The following is an 18,883-nucleotide window of genomic DNA, read 5'->3' on the forward strand; positions in this document are numbered from 1 at the left end:
CCACTTAATTTGACATGCTAAGCGCTTGAATACATTCTGTTGTCCCCCTTGATAATCACTGATTATTTTCATACCAACGATGTTCTGAATGATAAAGTAAAAAAGAACCAAGAAAAAAAAGAAGATTTTTTTTATTTAATAGCCGAAATTGCTTATTGTTACATTAAACATTCAATTTCTTTGCTCTTATAAAAGGCCAGAAATGTAACCTGAGGTAGGGTTCCCTGGTGTTTCATCAAATCTTGAAACACAAAACTATAGATTTTGTTTTTTCAAATGTTGCGTTGGCACAACGTGACATTGTCCATTATCTGTCCCAGTTTTCATAAATAATCCAAATGAGATATTTTACATTGGAAAATTGTAAACACGCCCAAATGCACAGCATGCTGTTTTGAGAAGGAACTTACAGATGGTGACTGAGTACGATAAATCTCCACTTTCACTTTCACATTCAGACATTTGCTGGTCAAAAGTGGAGATTTATATATATATATAAAAAAGACTTCAATATTGATCTGTTTCTTACCCACAACTATAATTTTTATTCTGAAATCATGGATTAAACCACTGGAGTCATATGGACTACTTTTAAGATGCCTTTATGTGATTTATGGAGAATCAAAGTTCTGGTCACTATTCACTTGCATTGCATGAACCTACAGAACTGAAATATTTAAAAGAATCTTCGTTTGTGTTCTGCAGAATAATGAAAGTCATACACATCATTCTGAAATGGCATGAGGGTGAGTAACTTATTAGAGACTGAACTAATTTCATAGTAGTATTTGAACTACTATTTTTGTGTGAACTATCCCTTTAATAAATTCACTTCTCTCGGTTCACCGGCTGGTGGCAGCACGGGCGGCGGTCAGCGTCATAACCGCTGCTGGTCACGCACAGAAGAAACAGAATATCCTGTTTAGAGGAGAGCGACCAGAGAACAAGATGGAAAGGAAAAACAACATTGAGGATGTGGACGCGCGTCTTCAAGTGCTCGAAAAGCGCATTTACGGCGAACGAGGAGGAAAAAACAATAAGCCCGTGAAGGTGAGACGCCTCAGCCGTGTGTCAAACCTTAAACTCTCTCTCTGTGTGGAAGCGGTTGATAACGTGCAGCATCACAGTATTATTGTCCCTCATTTGATAGATTTCACGCCATAATGTAGTTAATAGTCACATGTTTCATGTTTTTGTACTGTTTTAGTGTGCGTCATTTGTGTCAAACATTACAAGCTGGCATGTGACAGATGTTTTGATTTTGTTCAGATTACGGGCGTGGCATCATGATGCGAGACACACAACAGAGCGGATTCATCATTTCTTGTGATATATTTGTATAGATTTGTACTTTTAAAAACATTATTTGTCACAGCATAGGGCCTTTTAACCCTTGTACGTCCAATAAAACAAGTTACTAAGAGGTCCTTGGAGGGAAAAAAAATACAGCCATGACAATATTAAATTGTAATATTATTTTCCACTTTCAATTAGTTAATTTTTTTTTAACCAACATAAGTCCTACTGATAATAACTAACAAATTGCATTTTCAGGATTTAAACCCTTTAAATGCCTGTTTGTTTATATAACACCACTGTTGCTTTTACACACACACACACACACACACACACTCAAATTTCTCAAAACAGACATACAAAACACACTCTGACATCCATACCAACACACCCACAAAGTTGTAGCTGCTTCATTTATTCAGTTGGCCTGAATATTCAGTGCTCTATAATACAGCAAACAGAAAATAGGAAAAAAGCATGTATTTGCACATTAAAAACATGAGAAAAATGGCGCCGTCTGGCAGAAAATATAAAAAAAATAAAAATTTGAAGCCAGGGCTCCGGAATGAAAGCATAATATCAGATAATTCATGATTTTATGCTTTAATGGTGCTGGGATCGAATATTGCCGTTTTAATGGGTTTCAATGGGGACATTTTTGTCCTGAAGGTCCTGAGTGTAACAGTGTATTTTTTAGATGTATTGTAGGATCTGAGGTTGACATATCACAATTCCCCCCAAAATACACACCTTTTGGCACAATTGATGAGGTTGGCATTAACACAGCCAAAATTATCAAAAAAACAAAAAGGAAAAAGACAAAAATGCCCGTAAGGTCATATAAGGGTTAAATGAACTAGTGAAATCAGGAACTTCATTTGAAGTGGTAAGCAGTTACGGCATCTAAAAAAAACACTTTCCCTCATACAAATGTAAAATCTCGACGTTGGCAAAACAACTCCATGTCCATTTGTCAGTTACCCATATGTAAGCTGCCCAACCTGATGCAGAACTGATTTACAAATGGTCTTTTCTTTCCTCAGTGTGCTGAATCTCTAGTAAGGATCAGTGCTGCTCTTGCAAACACGGCAAACAAGCGAGAGCGTGTCAAGATCCTTCACAAGAAAAGTGAGACTCTTCTTACATCCATCACCTTCATTTTAATCTGTAATCATTTGAAAAAAATGTGCAGGTTTTACTTTGAATATTGCATAATGATTTGTTATTTTCCATTTCCAGTTGAAGATTTGCTCAAGTATTTAGACCCACAGTTTCCAGACTTCATTGCTGTGCCGGATGCGATGAAACTGGAGTTTATTCTGGCAGGTGAGCACTCTGAATGTCAAATACAGTAGTGGTTCTCAACTGGTTTTGCTTCAGGACCCAGATAACAACAATAGATCTGAAAAGTGATTTCTCCTCCCTTTTAAAAGTCGTTAAGGTTGTTTATTTATGATTATATTGTCAGTTGCATTGTATTATTTGCAGTTAGCATTGCTTCTTCCCTGCTTCGCTGATCACCCTTAACCAGTTAAGAACCACTAGAATATATCACATGCTTTTGTATGACTTTTCTATTTAAACAATCTGAACAATTAAGCCCGTCATTCTTCCTAATCTTCAGAGGAGGAGTTTTTGCGTTCCCAGGCCACATTACTGGAGCAGGTGCACAGTCTGCAACCTCTTCTGGACAGTAATCACATTAAAGGTCAAATCTGCATTTAGATCCATTTGTTTAAACTTACCATTGCTATTTACTTTAAATATGTAAGATTGTTTACTCCTTTTCTCCAGTCTGTCTAAAGTTACCGGTATCTGCAATAAACAACATTTGTGTGTGAGTTAGAATTTATGAATGCATGTTTCCATCATGGGTACCACAGCGGTTCCAGAGCTGACCACTAAAGTGCAGCGGCTATCTCAAATTCACATTCAACAGCAGGTAACAATCTTTTTTTTTCTTCTTCATTAAGTTCTTCCTATGCTTACAGTATTTGCACAATTTCCTGCATACATGCAGGGTCTACATTTTTCATAACACATGGTGGGTGAATTTATCGGACACAAAACTGTATTTTGGATTATTAAAAAAATACAACAACGTTTTTTGTTTTTGATTACATTTTATTATTTGGATAATACTAATTATATTATTAAAATAATATTATATTATAAATATTTATATAAATTAATGTATTGATATGTAAAATTCTAAATTGAATTTACTGTATATAAAATTCAAATTATATATTAATAAATGTATGAGATTATTTAAAAAGATGACAAAATTAAAAGCATTTTTTCCTTACATATGAAGGTCCAACATGATTTTATTCTTCATATTTTCATTTTTGTGGATTAATGCGAGTCATTTTCCACATACTTGTCCCCACTTGAAAAAAAACTGTAGTCAACATAAGGCTTTGATTTGAGTCCCTCACGTCTCTGGCATCAGCAGGGGTCAGAATGTCACTTTTTAATTCCTAACAAACAAACAAAATAAAAAGTCAAAATCTACCAATAGTCAATTGGGGAGTAAGAATAACTTGGATTTTCCATAGATCCATTTTAGTTTTTTGAAAATGATAATATGGCATGATTGCACTAGTATATAAAACATTTATTAACTCTGATTCAATCCCACAGGACCAGAATGAAGAGTTGTCTGCTGAAGTGAAAAGGCTGTTTGAAGAGTACAACAAAATGGTATCCTTATTTGCAGTAAAAGATAAAAAGTGCTTCTTTTCAATTACCATTTTACTTTTTGTCATGTGGTCAGAAGTCTGTGCAGATAAACACAGCAAACAATAAGCTTGTTTCTGAATGTTTGTGGTCTTTAATATGAAAAGTTTATCACCCTTAACTCTTTTACAGATGTTTCTTTTGTCAAAACAGTTCTCGCAGTGGGATGAAACCCTTCGGAGGTTGGAAGGATCTAAGGAAAGCCCAAAGATAGATTAGGATAGTAATGCTTAGATTGATGTTTTATTGTAGAATATTGCATTTAGCAGTCTGGTAATGCTTTTGTCTGTTCCTCTTCACCACTGATTTGATTTAATATAACAAATAACACTGTGATTCCTTAAAAGAATCTAGTTTTGATTAAGTATTGGTTTAGAAATGGGGCTCCTAATGCAAAATAAAGAATTACATGCTCCAACCACTCTCCCATAAGCAAAGATTGGGGGAATCTAAATGTTTGCTCTTCTCATTTATTCCAGCAGCTGTGAGGATTTTTGGTGTGTGTATGAAGGTGGAAGTTTGTACTGCCTTTTTCCACCTAATAAAAGTTACTACAATTTAACCCAAAGAAGTCTCTGTATTGTGTTTTTTTAATTTATTTATTTTTGAAGTGCTTCTTTTTGTTATTTGACATATTTTAAATCTAGTACATATTTGCCAATTTGGAAGCATGATGAACACAACCCTCTTTAACAAGTATTACAATCAAATGACATGGCAGGGTGAACAAAACATATTGTGTGTGTGTGAGAAAATAACACAAAACTATTTAATGAGAAAAATAAAAACATCGTTCTAGCAAAACTCTTGATTTATTCTTTATTTGACTGGATATAAAATGCAGTTTTTTGGTGAACGGTCCCTTTAACATAAACATAAAGAGAAATGTTCCATTCATTGTCTACAAGAACACATGAATCAAATGTATCTGGTTTAAATGAAACACATGATAAAAGTATGTAAGTCAAAGGAAAGATTAATATATTAATTAATTATAAGGCTCACCTTTTTACTTTTACATCCATATAAAGCACTAGTTTGGTATGTGGAACTTCCCCACAATTTTTCATAATTTAAAAAGATGTTTTTCTTTTTCTACCCTATGGCTTTTTAATATGAGTATATCATACATGGGTGTAAAACTATGTCATTTATTATTTATTTTAATTTATTCTCCAGTTTAATTCCAAAACATCGGCGGATACAAACAAGTCATATGACTGCCTCAGTGTGTGACGTGCAAGGAAATCCCGCCCCTCAGTCTCTCGGGGGATCACGTGACCACGGGTGGAAACCACTGTGGAAACGCAAATACAAAACAGACCAATAATATCATGCGCTTTTAGGAAGTGGTGAATTTTGAAACGGTTGCTGAACAAAACATTTAATCGATATCGCCGTCAGATTTACTCCCAGTTCTCCGTCTCAATGTAAGTATACAGTTTTAAAACGAATAAATGGCTAACAGTGCTTTTACGTTTTTAATATCGTGAACATTGTTTGAATGTTCTGTTGTAAAGTGAGTTCTTGTCATGCAGAAAACATCAGAATATACTGCCACCAGGGGTGCCAACCCTGCCCAAACCGTAAGATTGCTAAGACATGTGACCAACTGGGCGGCAACGTCATCAGAACGCAAAGAATTATGGGTATGTTTGGCCCGTTTACATGGGCTAGCATCGCATAGCAGGCTAGTGGCATGAAAATAATAAAAAAAATTAGCATCCTACAAAATGCAGCGGGCTACAGAAAATATTGTCGGACCATACCGCCTAAAACTACATCCTAATGCAAAGACGAGATATGACGAGAAAATAAAGGGAATCAGAGGACTGGATTCTTACGAGCATAGTGACTGGTCAGGGGAGGTCAACCTGAAAAGGCTGTGTTGTGGTGCTTTTGCACACAGCCTGAATGTTTGCAGACATGGTTGCTTGCGATAATCAGAACTGTCCTATACAGTGGTTCCATTTAGGTTGCGTGGGATTCAGCAGCAGCCAGAGAAGAGTTATGGCAATGCGATGCTTGCACATGTCTGTGACTTATCACCCACAACCTACCTCATACATTTCCAGTTATCTTTTCTATGGACTCTTTATAAATGTCTTCATCTAAATGTATTTACATGTCAAATATGTAAAGAAACTGAAATTAAGTTGGTTGTTACTACCATTTAAGTTATGTAATTGTGTATTGCAATCCAAACTGATTTTGCATAATTCTTCCTTAATACAGATAAAGGAGGCAGAATTTCATTCAGTCTTTGTGTATTTTATTTACAGAGATGGCTAAAAATCATTACATGTGAGAAGTGACATTACAAAATCTTTTGAAAAAACAAAACATATTTACATATTAGATGTGAGCATGGTGTATAATTCTAACACGACGGCTTCACAACAATACTTGGACACATATTGGTCAAAGCACAGCACACAACCACAATTTTATCCAGCAAAGTCTTATCCTCCCCCTCACAAGGCACCACATATTCCAGGCCCAGTCAGGATCACACTCTAACATTTCATAGGCAGGTTTGCCTGCAAACACAGTCACCAAATAAATTGATATATAGCCTAGATGTACAACATTTAAAACTGATTAACGTTACGCTTTAGTACATTGGTAACTTAAACTCATTTTCTAGCCATTTCATGCTGGTTAACAGTTAACATTGGCCTAACGTCAAACACGCTGGTTATTTGCCCACAACATAACATTTGCAATTACTCTCTGTAACTTAACTTTGTGAAAATGCTTTGAACACACCATCATGATGTGGTGGAGTGTTATCGAAGGTAATCTTGGGCCTCCTTACTGCTGCTATCCATGCCATTCGTCGCACTTTTTGTCACCTCTGAAGTTGTAGTTGTACTATTATTTTTCCACGCTGGAAAACGATAAAAGGATTTTCCGTTCTTAAGCTTTATGCCACTTCTATCGTGAGAACGACTATTGCAGTTTATAACACAGCAGGTAGAAGGCATCTTGAACACCTCTTCCCTCCATGCAATCAAGTCTGGCGCCTTCTGTTTGTGCCGCGGAGTCCCAAAATGCTTTGCGTTCACCACTGGTAATACGTCACGATGACGTCACATTAGCAATCTCTATAGGATTTATTTATTAGAAATACTTCTAGATCATTGAAGTGCTAAACGTTGATCGATGAATTGATGGATAGCTAGAAAGGTGGATGGATACGGGAAGAGAGAAGATACAGTCGAAGACAGATACATACATACATACAGGTACATACACTGTAGCCAAGTACATTTAAACTCAGCTTTTCACAGTTCCAGACATTTAATCCTAGAAAATATTCCCTTTCTTATGTCAGTTAGGATCACTACTTTATTTTAAGAATGTGAAATGTCAGGATAATAGTAGAGAGAATTATTTATTTCAGCTTTTATTTCTTTCATCACATTCCCAGTTGAGTCAGAAGTTTACATACACTTGTTAATTATTTGGCAGCATTGCCTTTAAATTGTTTAACTTGGGTCAAACCTTTTGGGTAGTCTTCCACAAGCTTCTCAAAATAAGTTGCTGGAATTTTGGCTCATTCCTCCAGACAGAACTGATGTAACTGAGTCCGGTTTGTAGGCCTCCTTGATCACACACACTTTTCAGTTCTGACCACAAGTTTTCTATTGGGTTGAGGTCAGGACTTGTGATGATCACTCCAATACCTTGACTTTGTTGTCTTTAAGCCATTTTGCCACAACTTTGAAGGTATGCTTGTGGTCATTGTACATTTGGAAGACCCATTTGCGACTGAGCTTTAACTTTCTGGCTGATGTCTTGAGATGTTGCTTCAATATATCCACATCATTTTCCTTCCTCATGATGTCATCTATTTTGTGAAGTGCACCAGTCCCTCCTGCAGCAAAGCACCCCCACAACATGATGCTGCACCCCCATGCTTCATTGTTGGCATGGTGTTCTTCGGCTTTCAAGACTCACCCTTTTTCCTTCAAACATAATGATGGTCATTATTGCCAAAAAGTAAAAATTTTGTTTCATCAGACCACAGGAAATGTATACAAAAAGTCTGATTTTTGTCCCCATGTGAACTTGAAAATCTGTCTGGCTTTTTTATGGCGGTTTTGGCGATGCAGATTCTTCGTTGCTGAGCAGCCTTTCAGGTTATGATGATATATGACTAATTTTACTGTGGATATAGATACTTGTCTACCTGTTTCCTCCAGCATCTTCATCAGGTCCTTTGCTGTTGTTCTCTGATTGATTTACACTTTTCACACTAAATTATGTTCATCTCTAGGAGACAAAATGAGTCTCCTTCCTGAGTGGTATGATGGCTGTGTGGTCCCATAGTGTTTATACTTGCATACTATTATTTGTACAGATGAAAGTGGTACCTTCAGGCATTTGGAAATTGCTCCCAAGGATGAACCAGACTCGTGGAGGTCCACAGTTGTTTTTTTCTGAGGCTGATTTCTTTGGATTTTTCCATGATGACAAACAAAGAGGCACTGAGTTTGAAGGTAGGCCTTAAAATACATCCACAGGTACACCTCCAATTCAGTACACCTCCTTTCAGAAGCTAACTGACTAATTGTCATCATTTTCTGGATTTGTCCTAGCTGCTTTAAGGCACAGTTAACTTAGTGTAAATAAACTTCTGACCCTCTGGAATTGTGATATAGTCAACTAAAGGTTAAACAATCTGTCTGTAAGCAATTGTTGGAAAAATGAAAAGTAGATGTCCTAAACGACTTGCCAAAACTATAGTTTGCTAATATTAAATCTGTGGAGTGGTTTAAAAATGAGTTTTAATGACTTCAACCTAAGTGTATGTAAACTATACATCAACTGTAGATGATTAATGGATGGATGATAGATAGATAGATTGGATGAATGGATAGATAAGAATGGAAGAAAGATGGATGGATGGATGGATGATTGATTGATACTATAGATAGATGAGAGATCGATGGTTAGATAGATAGATAGATGATGGATGGATGGATGGACAGATAGATAAGGAAGATAAATAGATCATGTAATTCAAAGACTAAAGTGTGCTGCCATCTTTCAACAGATGTACTGTAATTGTGTTGTATGGATGTGTGATTTGATTTGTGATATACTATGTGTTGTGTAGTGGACAGAGATGGATGAAGAAGAGAACACTGAGCGACAGATGCAGATTGCCATGCTGTGCCAACGGCTGGCAAAGATGAAGCGATTATTCAATGATGGTAATACATTTATTAAGGCATGTTTGTCAGGGTTCCCATGGTCATTAACAGTAACAATTTTGATTTCAAGACCTGAAGATAAAAAGTAATGGGATTTTTTTTTATGCTCAATTATTAGAAAATGTCATAAGTAGTTAGATTTCAGTGGATGATGCCAATGCAAAATGGCTTAAATGAAACAAACACTTCTTCCGTACAGATGACACTGATTACATCAACCAGGCCATCAGTTCAAACTCCTCTGACACCTGTTGGACATTTCTGAGCAATCTGGAGAAGAAAGGCAACCCTGAATCTGATCCCAGCCTTCTCACCAAGCTCATCGACAGCTACACACAAGTATTTTTCAGCATGCCATTGGGAAAGTACAGTCAGAATGAAAGCTATGCCAAGATGCTTGTCAGATTCGCAGAGTTAAAAGCGTAAGTCGCTTCTGTACTGCATGCTGTGAAGTTTTATGAGTCAACAGATCTGTTTTGAAATCTCATGTGTTAAATGATGTCTTTTGGCCTCACTTTCTCAACAGCATCCAGGATTTAAATGATGCACAGTCTAGTTTTGATATTGCAAGGTCCCATTGCAAGGATTTTGCCTTTGTCCACATAGCTTATGCTCAGTTCAAACTTCTGCAAGGTAAGGGGAAGACTCTGGAGCCTTTCACACTGGCAGTTTAGTCCCAATCAGAGCATGGTTTGCATGAAAAATTGGTAATATGAAAGCTGGTAATGAACCCAAAACTTCTGTTGGAGATGGACTGAGTTCGGTTGCAATCAGACTGTGGCACGATTCACATGAGTGACAACGCAACCTGTACTAGGGTCCGTACTTGTTCAGGCAGTACAATAACTAGCACATACGTTTTTGCCTATTTTAGCATGACAACATCATCAGTTGCACAATTCATGAGCACAGCGTGCCCAGTACGAAAACCACCTCTGAGAACATTTGTGAACTTTTAAAGAAAGTCTTTATAAATACAAATTAAAAAAGGTTTACAGATTGAAAATCTACAGTCATTGTGTTTTTTTTGTTTGTTTGGCCATTTCAAATCAAATCAAATCACTTTATTGTCACACTACCATGTACACAAGTGCAACAGTAGGTGAAATTCTTGTGTGCAGTTCCGAGCAACATAGCTGTCATGACAGTGATGAGACATATACCAATTACAATAAACAACATACTTACACAACACAATTTACATATCAAATGTACACATACTTACACAACACGATAATTATATACAATACACACAATATAGAATACAATATAGAATACACAATATGCAATACAATAAGTAAGGAGTATATGAAATATATATATATATATATATATATGAAGTAGTATATTGAGGAGAATATGTTGACAGGCAATGTTGAGAAATGCTCTTTGATTCTTCAGAAAGCATTCGAAATGAATGCTAAACCCAGATCCGTTCTGGATGCTGCTGTGCGGGATTTCAATTTAGGCAAACGCCGGCTCATTTCACATGAGGATAAAGAGAACATATCAGGTAAGTTTACAGGAGTTTTTCGCACCAAAATCGGTTACAGTTTAGTGTTCCACAACCGTTTTCCATCCTCTCTCTGATTCCAAATTTAAAGGTCAGATTTTATGACCCCTGTAATGGATTGTGTTTTAGTGTCTGCACATGAAACCGCACAAGAGCCTTTGAAAAGCAGCCTGAGGAGATCAGATGAAACATGTGACCTGCAGGCCAGCTGCACTTTTACCCAGGGGTATGCATAGCAGTTACTTTTTTTTATGTCATCCATGTGTCGGCCTGATGTGGGTTAGGAATTGGCGTATCCCATGACTGAAGTATGACGTTTACTTTCTGAATTCCAGGAATGATCAAAAGTTCAGTCCACAAGATGAATATGTGCCTGTGTGGAGATCAGGGTCTCAACCGAGAAGAATCACCATGGTAAGGTGTGAGTTGAGGTTGACCCGTCAGCAGAAATGATTAGAAATTAAGTAGAAACACTTAGAATGTTTGGGTGAACTATCCCTTAACACCAAAGCACAAATGTACAACTGTCACCTGGAGAAACTACTGCTGTAAGTGGGAGCTTCTGATTTCTGAACACTTCTCTCGTTTTCAGGGATGGAGAGAGGCACCAATGGGTACTCTGTCTACCTGTATAAAGAAAAATATACAGTATAATTCTCTCACTCTCATGCCATCCCAGATGTGTATGACTTTCTTTCTTCTGCAGAACACAAATGAAGATTTTAGAAGTATAATTCAGCTCTGTAGGTCCAAACAATGCAATTTAATGAGCAAAACTTTAAAAAAGCACATGGATGGATAGCAGCATAAAAGTAATCCATATGACTCCAGTGCTTCATTCATATCTTCAGAAGTGATATGATAGGTGTGGGTGAGAAACAGATTAATATTTAAGTCCTTTTTTACTATGAATTCTCCTCTCTGACCAGTAGGTGGTGGTATGCACGAAGAATGCTAATGTGGAACTGGAGATTAATAGTAAAAAAACGAATTGAATATTGATGTTTTTTTACCCACACCTTTCATATCGCTTCTGACGACTTGGATTAAACCACTGGAGTCATATAATTACTTTTTGGATGTTTTTATGTGACTTTTGGGGCTTCACCATGTTGGTCATCATTCTCCTGCATTGTATGGACCTAAAGAGCTGAAATATCCTTCTAAAAATAATTTGTATTCTGGCATGGCATCAGGGTGAGTCAATAATGAGTATAACTTTTCCTTTAAATAGGGGTGGGCAGTATGACAAAATGGTATATTATGGTAATGATACAGGACTCAGCGATATGAATTTGTTTCTGCTGGTCTAGTCAGTTCAGATGTTCAGATTTGTATTTGCCCTGCCAATATTTTTAGTGGCCCTACGGCAATTCTTCATAACAATTATTAAATGTAGCAATGGATATCTATAGATCTGAAGAAAAAACAATTATATACAAATGTATATTTTTCTTCTTATTTTCTAACTATTTTGCTACCCCAAAAACAATAATTCGTTTTTGGATTGAAATTAATATGAAAAAAAATTATACTTTTTTGATTTTTGCTATTGTATTTCTATAGTTGTTTGTAAAATATAGATTTTTATTTATCTTTAACTTTTTTTTTCTTATTTAAAAATATATAATATATTAAATTTGCATGAATAGCTGCCACAATGCTGTAAGCATCACTTCCATCACTTGCCTGCTGGTGATGAATTAGTTATCTTTACTTGAAATTCAGTGAAAGAATTATTTATGCACATTATTTCATAACCATGCGGTAATGAATATTCTTTGTTAACATTTGCTTTTCTGCAGACAAAAGCGAGATTCCACTGTCCGCTCCACATTCCCTTTGCGTTCCACCAAGGAGAGGACTTCAGATGGGGACTCCTACAATTTACTAAATCTTAAGGTATAATGGTCCGCTGACCTTTCTCTAACAACATAAAAAGACCAGATCTGAGACTTATTAGTCATGGTAACACAACACTGATTTAAAAAAACAAAAATCCCATATGTGCATAATAAATACTGTCCACATTGCAGCCACCTGTGATTAGTCCAGATCATCTGTGTGAAGATATTGAAGAGGCGGGGACACTATCACAGAACTCCTACACAAACCAGAAAGAAAAGAAACCGCTAGAATCGATGGTATTTTTTTAATGCTGTGTGTGTGTGTATGTATATATATACAGTGAGGAAAATAAGTATTTGAACACCCTGCTATTTTGCAAGTTCTCCCACTTAGAAATCATGGAGGGGTCTGAAATTGTCATCATAGGTGCATGTCCACTGTGAGAGACATAATCTAAAAAAAATATCCAGAAATCACAATATATGATTTTTTAACTATTTATTTGTATGATACAGCCGCAAATAAGTATTTGAACACCTGTCTATCAGCTAGAATTCTGACCCTCAAAGACCTGTTAGTCTGCCTTTAAAATGTCCACCTCCACTCCATTTATTATCCTAAATTAGATGCACCTATTTGAGGTCGTTAGCTGCATAAAGACACCTGTCCACCCCATACAATCAGTAAGAATCCAACTACTAACATGGCCAAGACCAAAGAGCTGTCCAAAGACACTAGAGACAAAATTGTACGCCTCCACAAGGCTGGAAAGGGCTACGGGGAAATTTCCAAGCAGCTTGGTGAAAAAAGGTCCACTGTTGGAGCAATCATTAGAAAATGGAAGAAGCTAAACATGACTGTCAATCTCCCTCGGACTGGGGCTCCATGCAAGATCTCACCTCGTGGGGTCTCAATGATCCTAAGAAAGGTGAGAAATCAGCCCAGAACTACAGTGGAGGAGCTGGTCAATGACCTGAAAAGAGCTGGGACCACCGTTTCCAAGGTTACTGTTGGTAATACACTAAGGCGTCATGGTTTGAAATCATGCATGGCACGGAAGGTTCCCCTGCTTAAACCAGCACATGTCAAGGCCCGTCTTAAGTTTGCCAATGACCATTTGGATGATCCAGAGGAGTCATGGGAGAAAGTCATGTGGTCAGATGAGACCAAAATAGAACTTTTTGGTCATAATTCCACTAACCGTGTTTGGAGGAAGAAGAATGATGAGTACCATCCCAAGAACACCATCCCTACTGTGAAGCATGGGGGTGGTAGCATCATGCTTTGGGGTGTTTTTCTGCACATGGGACAGGGCGACTTCACTGTATTAAGGAGAGGATGACTGGGGCCATGTATTGCGAGATTTTGGGGAACAACCTCCTTCCCTCAGTTAGAGCATTGAAGATGGGTCGAGGCTGGGTCTTCCAACATGACAATGACCCAAAGCACACAGCCAGGATAACCAAGGAGTGGCTCTGTAAGAAGCATATCAAGGTTCTGGCGTGGCCTAGCCAGTCTCCAGACCTAAACCCAATAGAGAATCTTTGGAGGGAGCTCAAACTCCGTGTTTCTCAGCAACAGCCCAGAAACCTGACTGATCTAGAGAAGATCTGTGTGGAGGAGTGGGCCAAAATCCCTCCTGCAGTGTGTGCAAACCTGGTGAAAAACTACAGGAAACGTTTGACCTCTGTAATTGCAAACAAAGGCTACTGTACCAAATATTAACATTGATTTTCTCAGGTGTTCAAATACTTATTTGCAGCTGTATCATACAAATAAATAGTTAAAAAATCCTACATTGTGATTTCTGGATTTTTTTTTTTAGATTATGTCTCTCACAGTGGACATGCACATACGATGACAATTTCAGACCCCTCCATGATTTCTAAGTGGGAGAACTTGTAAAATAGCAGGGTGTTCAAATACTTATTTTCCTCACTGTATATATATATATATATATATTCTAGGAATCTATTTATTTTAAATATATTTTAGATCTATTTTAAAGGTTCATCTAAAAATACAAATTCTGTCAATGTATTCACCCTTTAACCCCTTATGACGTTTTGTCTTCCTTGGAACACAAAGACGTTTAGCAGAATTTTAATTCTTTCATAGACACGATTGACATCAACCAGATAATCAGCTCAAACTCTCCTGAAAGTTGTCAGATCTTCCTGAGAAATCTGGAGAAGAGGGGAGACCCGCATTCAGACCCAGCCTTTCTCTCCAGACTTCTGGACTGCTGCTCAAAAGTGTTCGCAGATTTCCCATGGCAAAGCATAGCAAAACTGAAATCTATGCACGAATGCTTGTGAGATATGCAGAGTTGAAAGGGTAAGTTAATTATGGATTTTTGCGTATAAGGATTTGGTCATCTCCTTTTTTTTTTGTCATTTATGCTTTGCCCCCTTTGCAGAATTGAAGATCCAGAAGATGCTCAAGATAATTTCAGTATTGCGAGATCACACTGTAAAGCTCTTGCTTTTGTGCATATCGCACATGCTCAGTTTGAGCTCTCACAAGGTAATACATGACATTTTCACATGTTGTAAAAAGGAGCCTGGGTAGCTCAGCGAGTATTGACCCTGACTACCACACCTGGAGTCGCGAGTTTGAATCCAGGGTGTGCTGAGAGACCCCAGACAGGTCTCCTAAGCAACCAAATTGGCTCATTTGCTTGGGAGGGTAGAGTCACATGGGGTAACCTCCCCATGGTTGTGATCGGAGGTTCTCGCTCTCAGTGGGCCACGTGGGAAGTTGTGCTTGAATTGCGGAGAGTAGCACGAGCCTCCACATGCTGTGAGTCTCTGTGAGTCTTTCATGCACAATGAGTCACGTGATAGATTGCACAGATTGACGGTCTCAGAAGGGGAGGCAACTGAGACTTGTCCTCCACCACCTGGATGGAGGTGAGTAACCACACCACTACAAGGACCTACTAAGTAGTGGGGATTGGGCATTCCAAATTGGGGTGAAAAAGGGGATTAAAAAAATGGGGCCTACCACTGTGAAGGATTCAATCTGTGCTAAATTGTGTCAGTCAAACTGATGAGATCAGACTCAAATGATGATCAGAAATGTATTTTTAAGTAAACTTCAGCTGCTTGTTTCCAACACTTGTTCATTCAGAATGAAATGAAGAGGAGAAAGATTTGACTCCCTTTCCAACTTTTACTCTTCTCTTCAGTTCTTCTGGTGTTTGGACTGAAAAGAATGTTTTGAGAACTGAATTTTATGGTTTATTTTTCATAGGACAATACACTCTTATCTTAAAGGATCAAGGAAAATGTAATTCCTTGTAATATCACACCTGGATATAAGAACATAGTCTTAAAAATGAAAGGTGCATAGCATGTCCAGATCTTCCATAATAATGTGTTTTTAAAATCTCTCTGGCAATTGTAGGAAGAGTAATTTAATACTTCAGAAAGCTCTGAGCTCAAACCCACGGCCAGTTGAGCTGCTGCAGACGGCAATGAAACATTTAAATGCTGTTAAAACTCAACTGCTCCCCGCTGAGGATGAACGGATCACTGCAGGTTTGTCTGTTGTTGCTTTTAAATGTACATTTTATTTCTAAGTGGACATTTAGTTTGTTTGTTTGCCAAATTCACTTTACTGTTGTTATGTGGATTAAACATGACATGATTCATTATAAATATATCTTTATTACTTAGGCCTGTTTTACACCATACATATTTATTCCAGTTACATCATGGCGTAACGCTAAGCACGTGTTCGCACTCTTGAACAGTTTTGTGACTCCTGTGGTGAAGCATGCGCCAGTGATTGTGTCTGTTCCATCTACAGCTCAGAAACTAGTTCACGCTCAGAGGCAGGTGTCCTATATTCAGCACCCATCACAGGTAAAATGTCTTACTTTCACATGGCAAAAAAGAAACAGCTATACTTGAAATTGCCAAGATTTCATACAAAGGTGTACAGTAAAGTCTATAAAGACAAAAGGACAACTGGCTCTAACAAGGACAGAAAGAGATGTGGAGGATAATACATCAGAGACTCTAGTTTGGGAAATAGACACCTCACATGTCCTCAGCTGACAGCTTCATTGAATTCTACCCGCTCAACACCAGTTTCATGTACAACTGTCGATCAATTTTGGACAAAGCCCCTTATCTCAATGAAATGATCACTGACAATAAGCTTGACATTTTTCTTCTCACTGAAACTTGGCAAGTTCCTGAAGATTTTCTACAGTTAAATCTACTTACGCCAGATGGATATAAGTATCTGTCTAGACCTCGACTCCATGGTAAAGGGGGTGGTCTCGCTATCATCCACCGTGATAACCTCCGAATCAAGCAACTTGACTTTCACGAAACCAATACATTTGAATACATGGTTTTGAAGGCTGACTCTCTCATAATTATCCTGCTCTATTGACCTCCTAAGGTCCTGTCCAACTTCTTCTCTGAACTCAGTGAACTGTTGACCCTCGCCTGCTCATTGTCATTTCCCATTCTACTGCTTGGTGACTTTAATATTCATGTTGATGCTGTCTGCTCTAACACCAATCAGTTACTTTCTATCTTTGAATGTTTTAATCTTACTCAGCATGTAAATTTTCCAACTCATACGCGTGGTCATACCCTTGATTTGATCTGTACATCAAGAGCCAATATCTCTACCATCTCTTCTACTGACACTGGTATTTCTGATCATAAATTTCTTGATTTTAGTTTCAGCCTGCCTATGAGTAAGAAATGTTCAACAACTGTTATATCCTACCGCAATCTCAAAGCTGTTGATACTGAATTATTTTGTACCTCCATTGCTTCTTCTAATCTATCTGATGTCTTTGATATCTCTTCTCCCTCCCTGATATTATCTAACTATCACTCTATAATTTCGGATATCTTAGATAAGCACGCTCCTGTTAAGACCAGAAGTGTCCCTTCCACATATTCTTCTCCTTGGTACACTCCTGAACTCCGTATCTTAAAGACCACTGGTAGACGGCTTGAGCGTCACTACAGAAAAACTGGCCTGACTGTTCACTATTTAGCTTTTATAGAACATGTTAAACATTACAAATCGGCCCTGAACTTGGCTCGTTCTAGTTTTGTATCTGCCACAATTAATAAATCAAGTAACAGACCAAAAGCATTATTTAACACAATAAACAAACTCACCAAACCTCCTAATCCTGTTACTCTAGCTTCTGATGAACTCTGCAGTTCATTCATGACTCACCTGCTAGAAAAAAACGATGCCGTAAACCAGTGCCTCTCTAATGATGCTGCAAATATTAGTTATCTGCCGAACCAATCTGGACAGTCCCTGTCTCACTTTTCTCTGACTACTCCTTTTTCTGTCTCTGAGTTAATCTTGAAATCCAACCCTTCATCTTGTCGTCTTGACCCTGCTCCTACTCCTCTTCTGAAACTCTGCCATTCAGTTATTTCTGCACCTATTTCTCACTTCATCAATGCATCTCGTACCTCTGCCTCATTCCCTCTGCCACTCAAAACTGCTGCTGTTACCCCTGTTCTCAAAAAACCCAACATTGATCCCTCAGTATTATCTAACTATCGTCCTATTTCAAATCTACCCTTCATAGCTAAATTACTAGAAAGTACTGTTGCCTCCCAGCTTCAGTCTTTTCTAGTCGAAAATAATCTTTTTGATCCTCTTCAATCTGGTTTTCGCCCTCTACATAGTACTGAAACTGCACTAGTTAAGGTACTCAATGATTTGCTTCTCTCTGGTGACTCTGGTTCTCTGTCTATGCTCCTGCTGCTGGACCTCAGTTCTGCCTTCGATACTGTCTCCCATCAACTACTCATTTCTCGTCTTTTGGATGTGGGTATTTCTGGTGCTGCTCTTTCTTGGTTTTCTTCCTATCACTCTGATAGACAGTTCTACATTTCAGTTCAAGATTTTCGCTCACCTACTGTCCCCCTGAAGCAAGGTGTCCCACAGGGATCCGTTTTAGGGCCATTACTATTCATAATTTATATAATACCTCTTGGTCAGATCCTTCGCCGTCATGGTTTTAATTATCATTTTTACGCTGACGACATTCAATTATATACTACCTGTACATCGACTCTATCTATCACAACTGACAAAATCTCTGCTTGTGTGCATGAAATAAAAGATTGGCTTCATTCAAATTTTTTAAAACTTAACATGGACAAAACTGAGATTATTTTTACCGGACCTCCATCACTCACTAACAAAATTCCTACTAACTTCACCTGTGAGTTTGCTGGCTCTCACATCAAACCATCTAGTA

At 37.8% G+C, this 18,883-nt stretch overlaps 3 protein-coding genes across 8 annotated transcripts in view; all 3 read left to right on the forward strand.

The window, feature by feature from the left end:
* Positions 1-880: 880 nt before the first annotated feature.
* LOC127658135 (dynactin subunit 3-like) lies at positions 881-4,609 on the forward strand. Its single transcript, XM_052147252.1, has 7 exons — positions 881-1,050; positions 2,340-2,424; positions 2,536-2,622; positions 2,921-3,004; positions 3,180-3,238; positions 3,943-4,002; positions 4,171-4,609. Exons 1-7 carry the CDS (start codon positions 949-951, stop codon positions 4,255-4,257), a joined length of 564 nt encoding a protein of 187 aa, XP_052003212.1. The 5' UTR covers positions 881-948; the 3' UTR covers positions 4,258-4,609.
* A 3,864-nt stretch (positions 4,610-8,473) lies between these two features.
* LOC127657834 (dual specificity protein kinase Ttk-like) overlaps positions 8,474-18,883 on the forward strand; it is a 465,704-nt gene continuing 455,294 nt past the window's right edge. Inside the window, exons 1-4 of the mRNA XM_052146763.1 lie at positions 8,474-8,543; positions 9,164-9,260; positions 9,460-9,682; positions 9,787-10,362. Coding sequence (XP_052002723.1) covers positions 8,511-8,543; positions 9,164-9,260; positions 9,460-9,682; positions 9,787-9,934 — 501 coding nt within the window. The 5' untranslated portion in view covers positions 8,474-8,510 and the 3' untranslated portion in view covers positions 9,935-10,362. The remainder of the gene's footprint in view (positions 8,544-9,163; positions 9,261-9,459; positions 9,683-9,786; positions 10,363-18,883) is intronic.
* ube3d (ubiquitin protein ligase E3D) overlaps positions 10,351-18,883 on the forward strand; it is a 37,332-nt gene continuing 28,799 nt past the window's right edge. For 3 of the 6 annotated variants that reach the window (XM_052146756.1, XM_052146752.1, XM_052146757.1), the window contains exons 1-7: positions 10,351-10,999; positions 11,109-11,187; positions 12,579-12,675; positions 12,810-12,917; positions 14,740-14,958; positions 15,041-16,163; positions 16,435-16,490. The gene's annotated coding sequence lies outside the window, so the exon portion shown is untranslated. Of the gene's footprint in view, positions 11,000-11,108; positions 11,188-12,578; positions 12,676-12,809; positions 12,918-14,739; positions 14,959-15,040; positions 16,164-16,378; positions 16,491-18,395; positions 18,448-18,883 lie in introns of all 6 variants that reach the window. The other 3 variants (XM_052146755.1, XM_052146753.1, XM_052146754.1) reach the window with 3 other exon arrangements.

Source organism: Xyrauchen texanus, chromosome 17, assembly GCF_025860055.1.
Source record: "Xyrauchen texanus isolate HMW12.3.18 chromosome 17, RBS_HiC_50CHRs, whole genome shotgun sequence".
Taxonomy (NCBI): Eukaryota; Metazoa; Chordata; class Actinopteri; order Cypriniformes; family Catostomidae; genus Xyrauchen; species Xyrauchen texanus.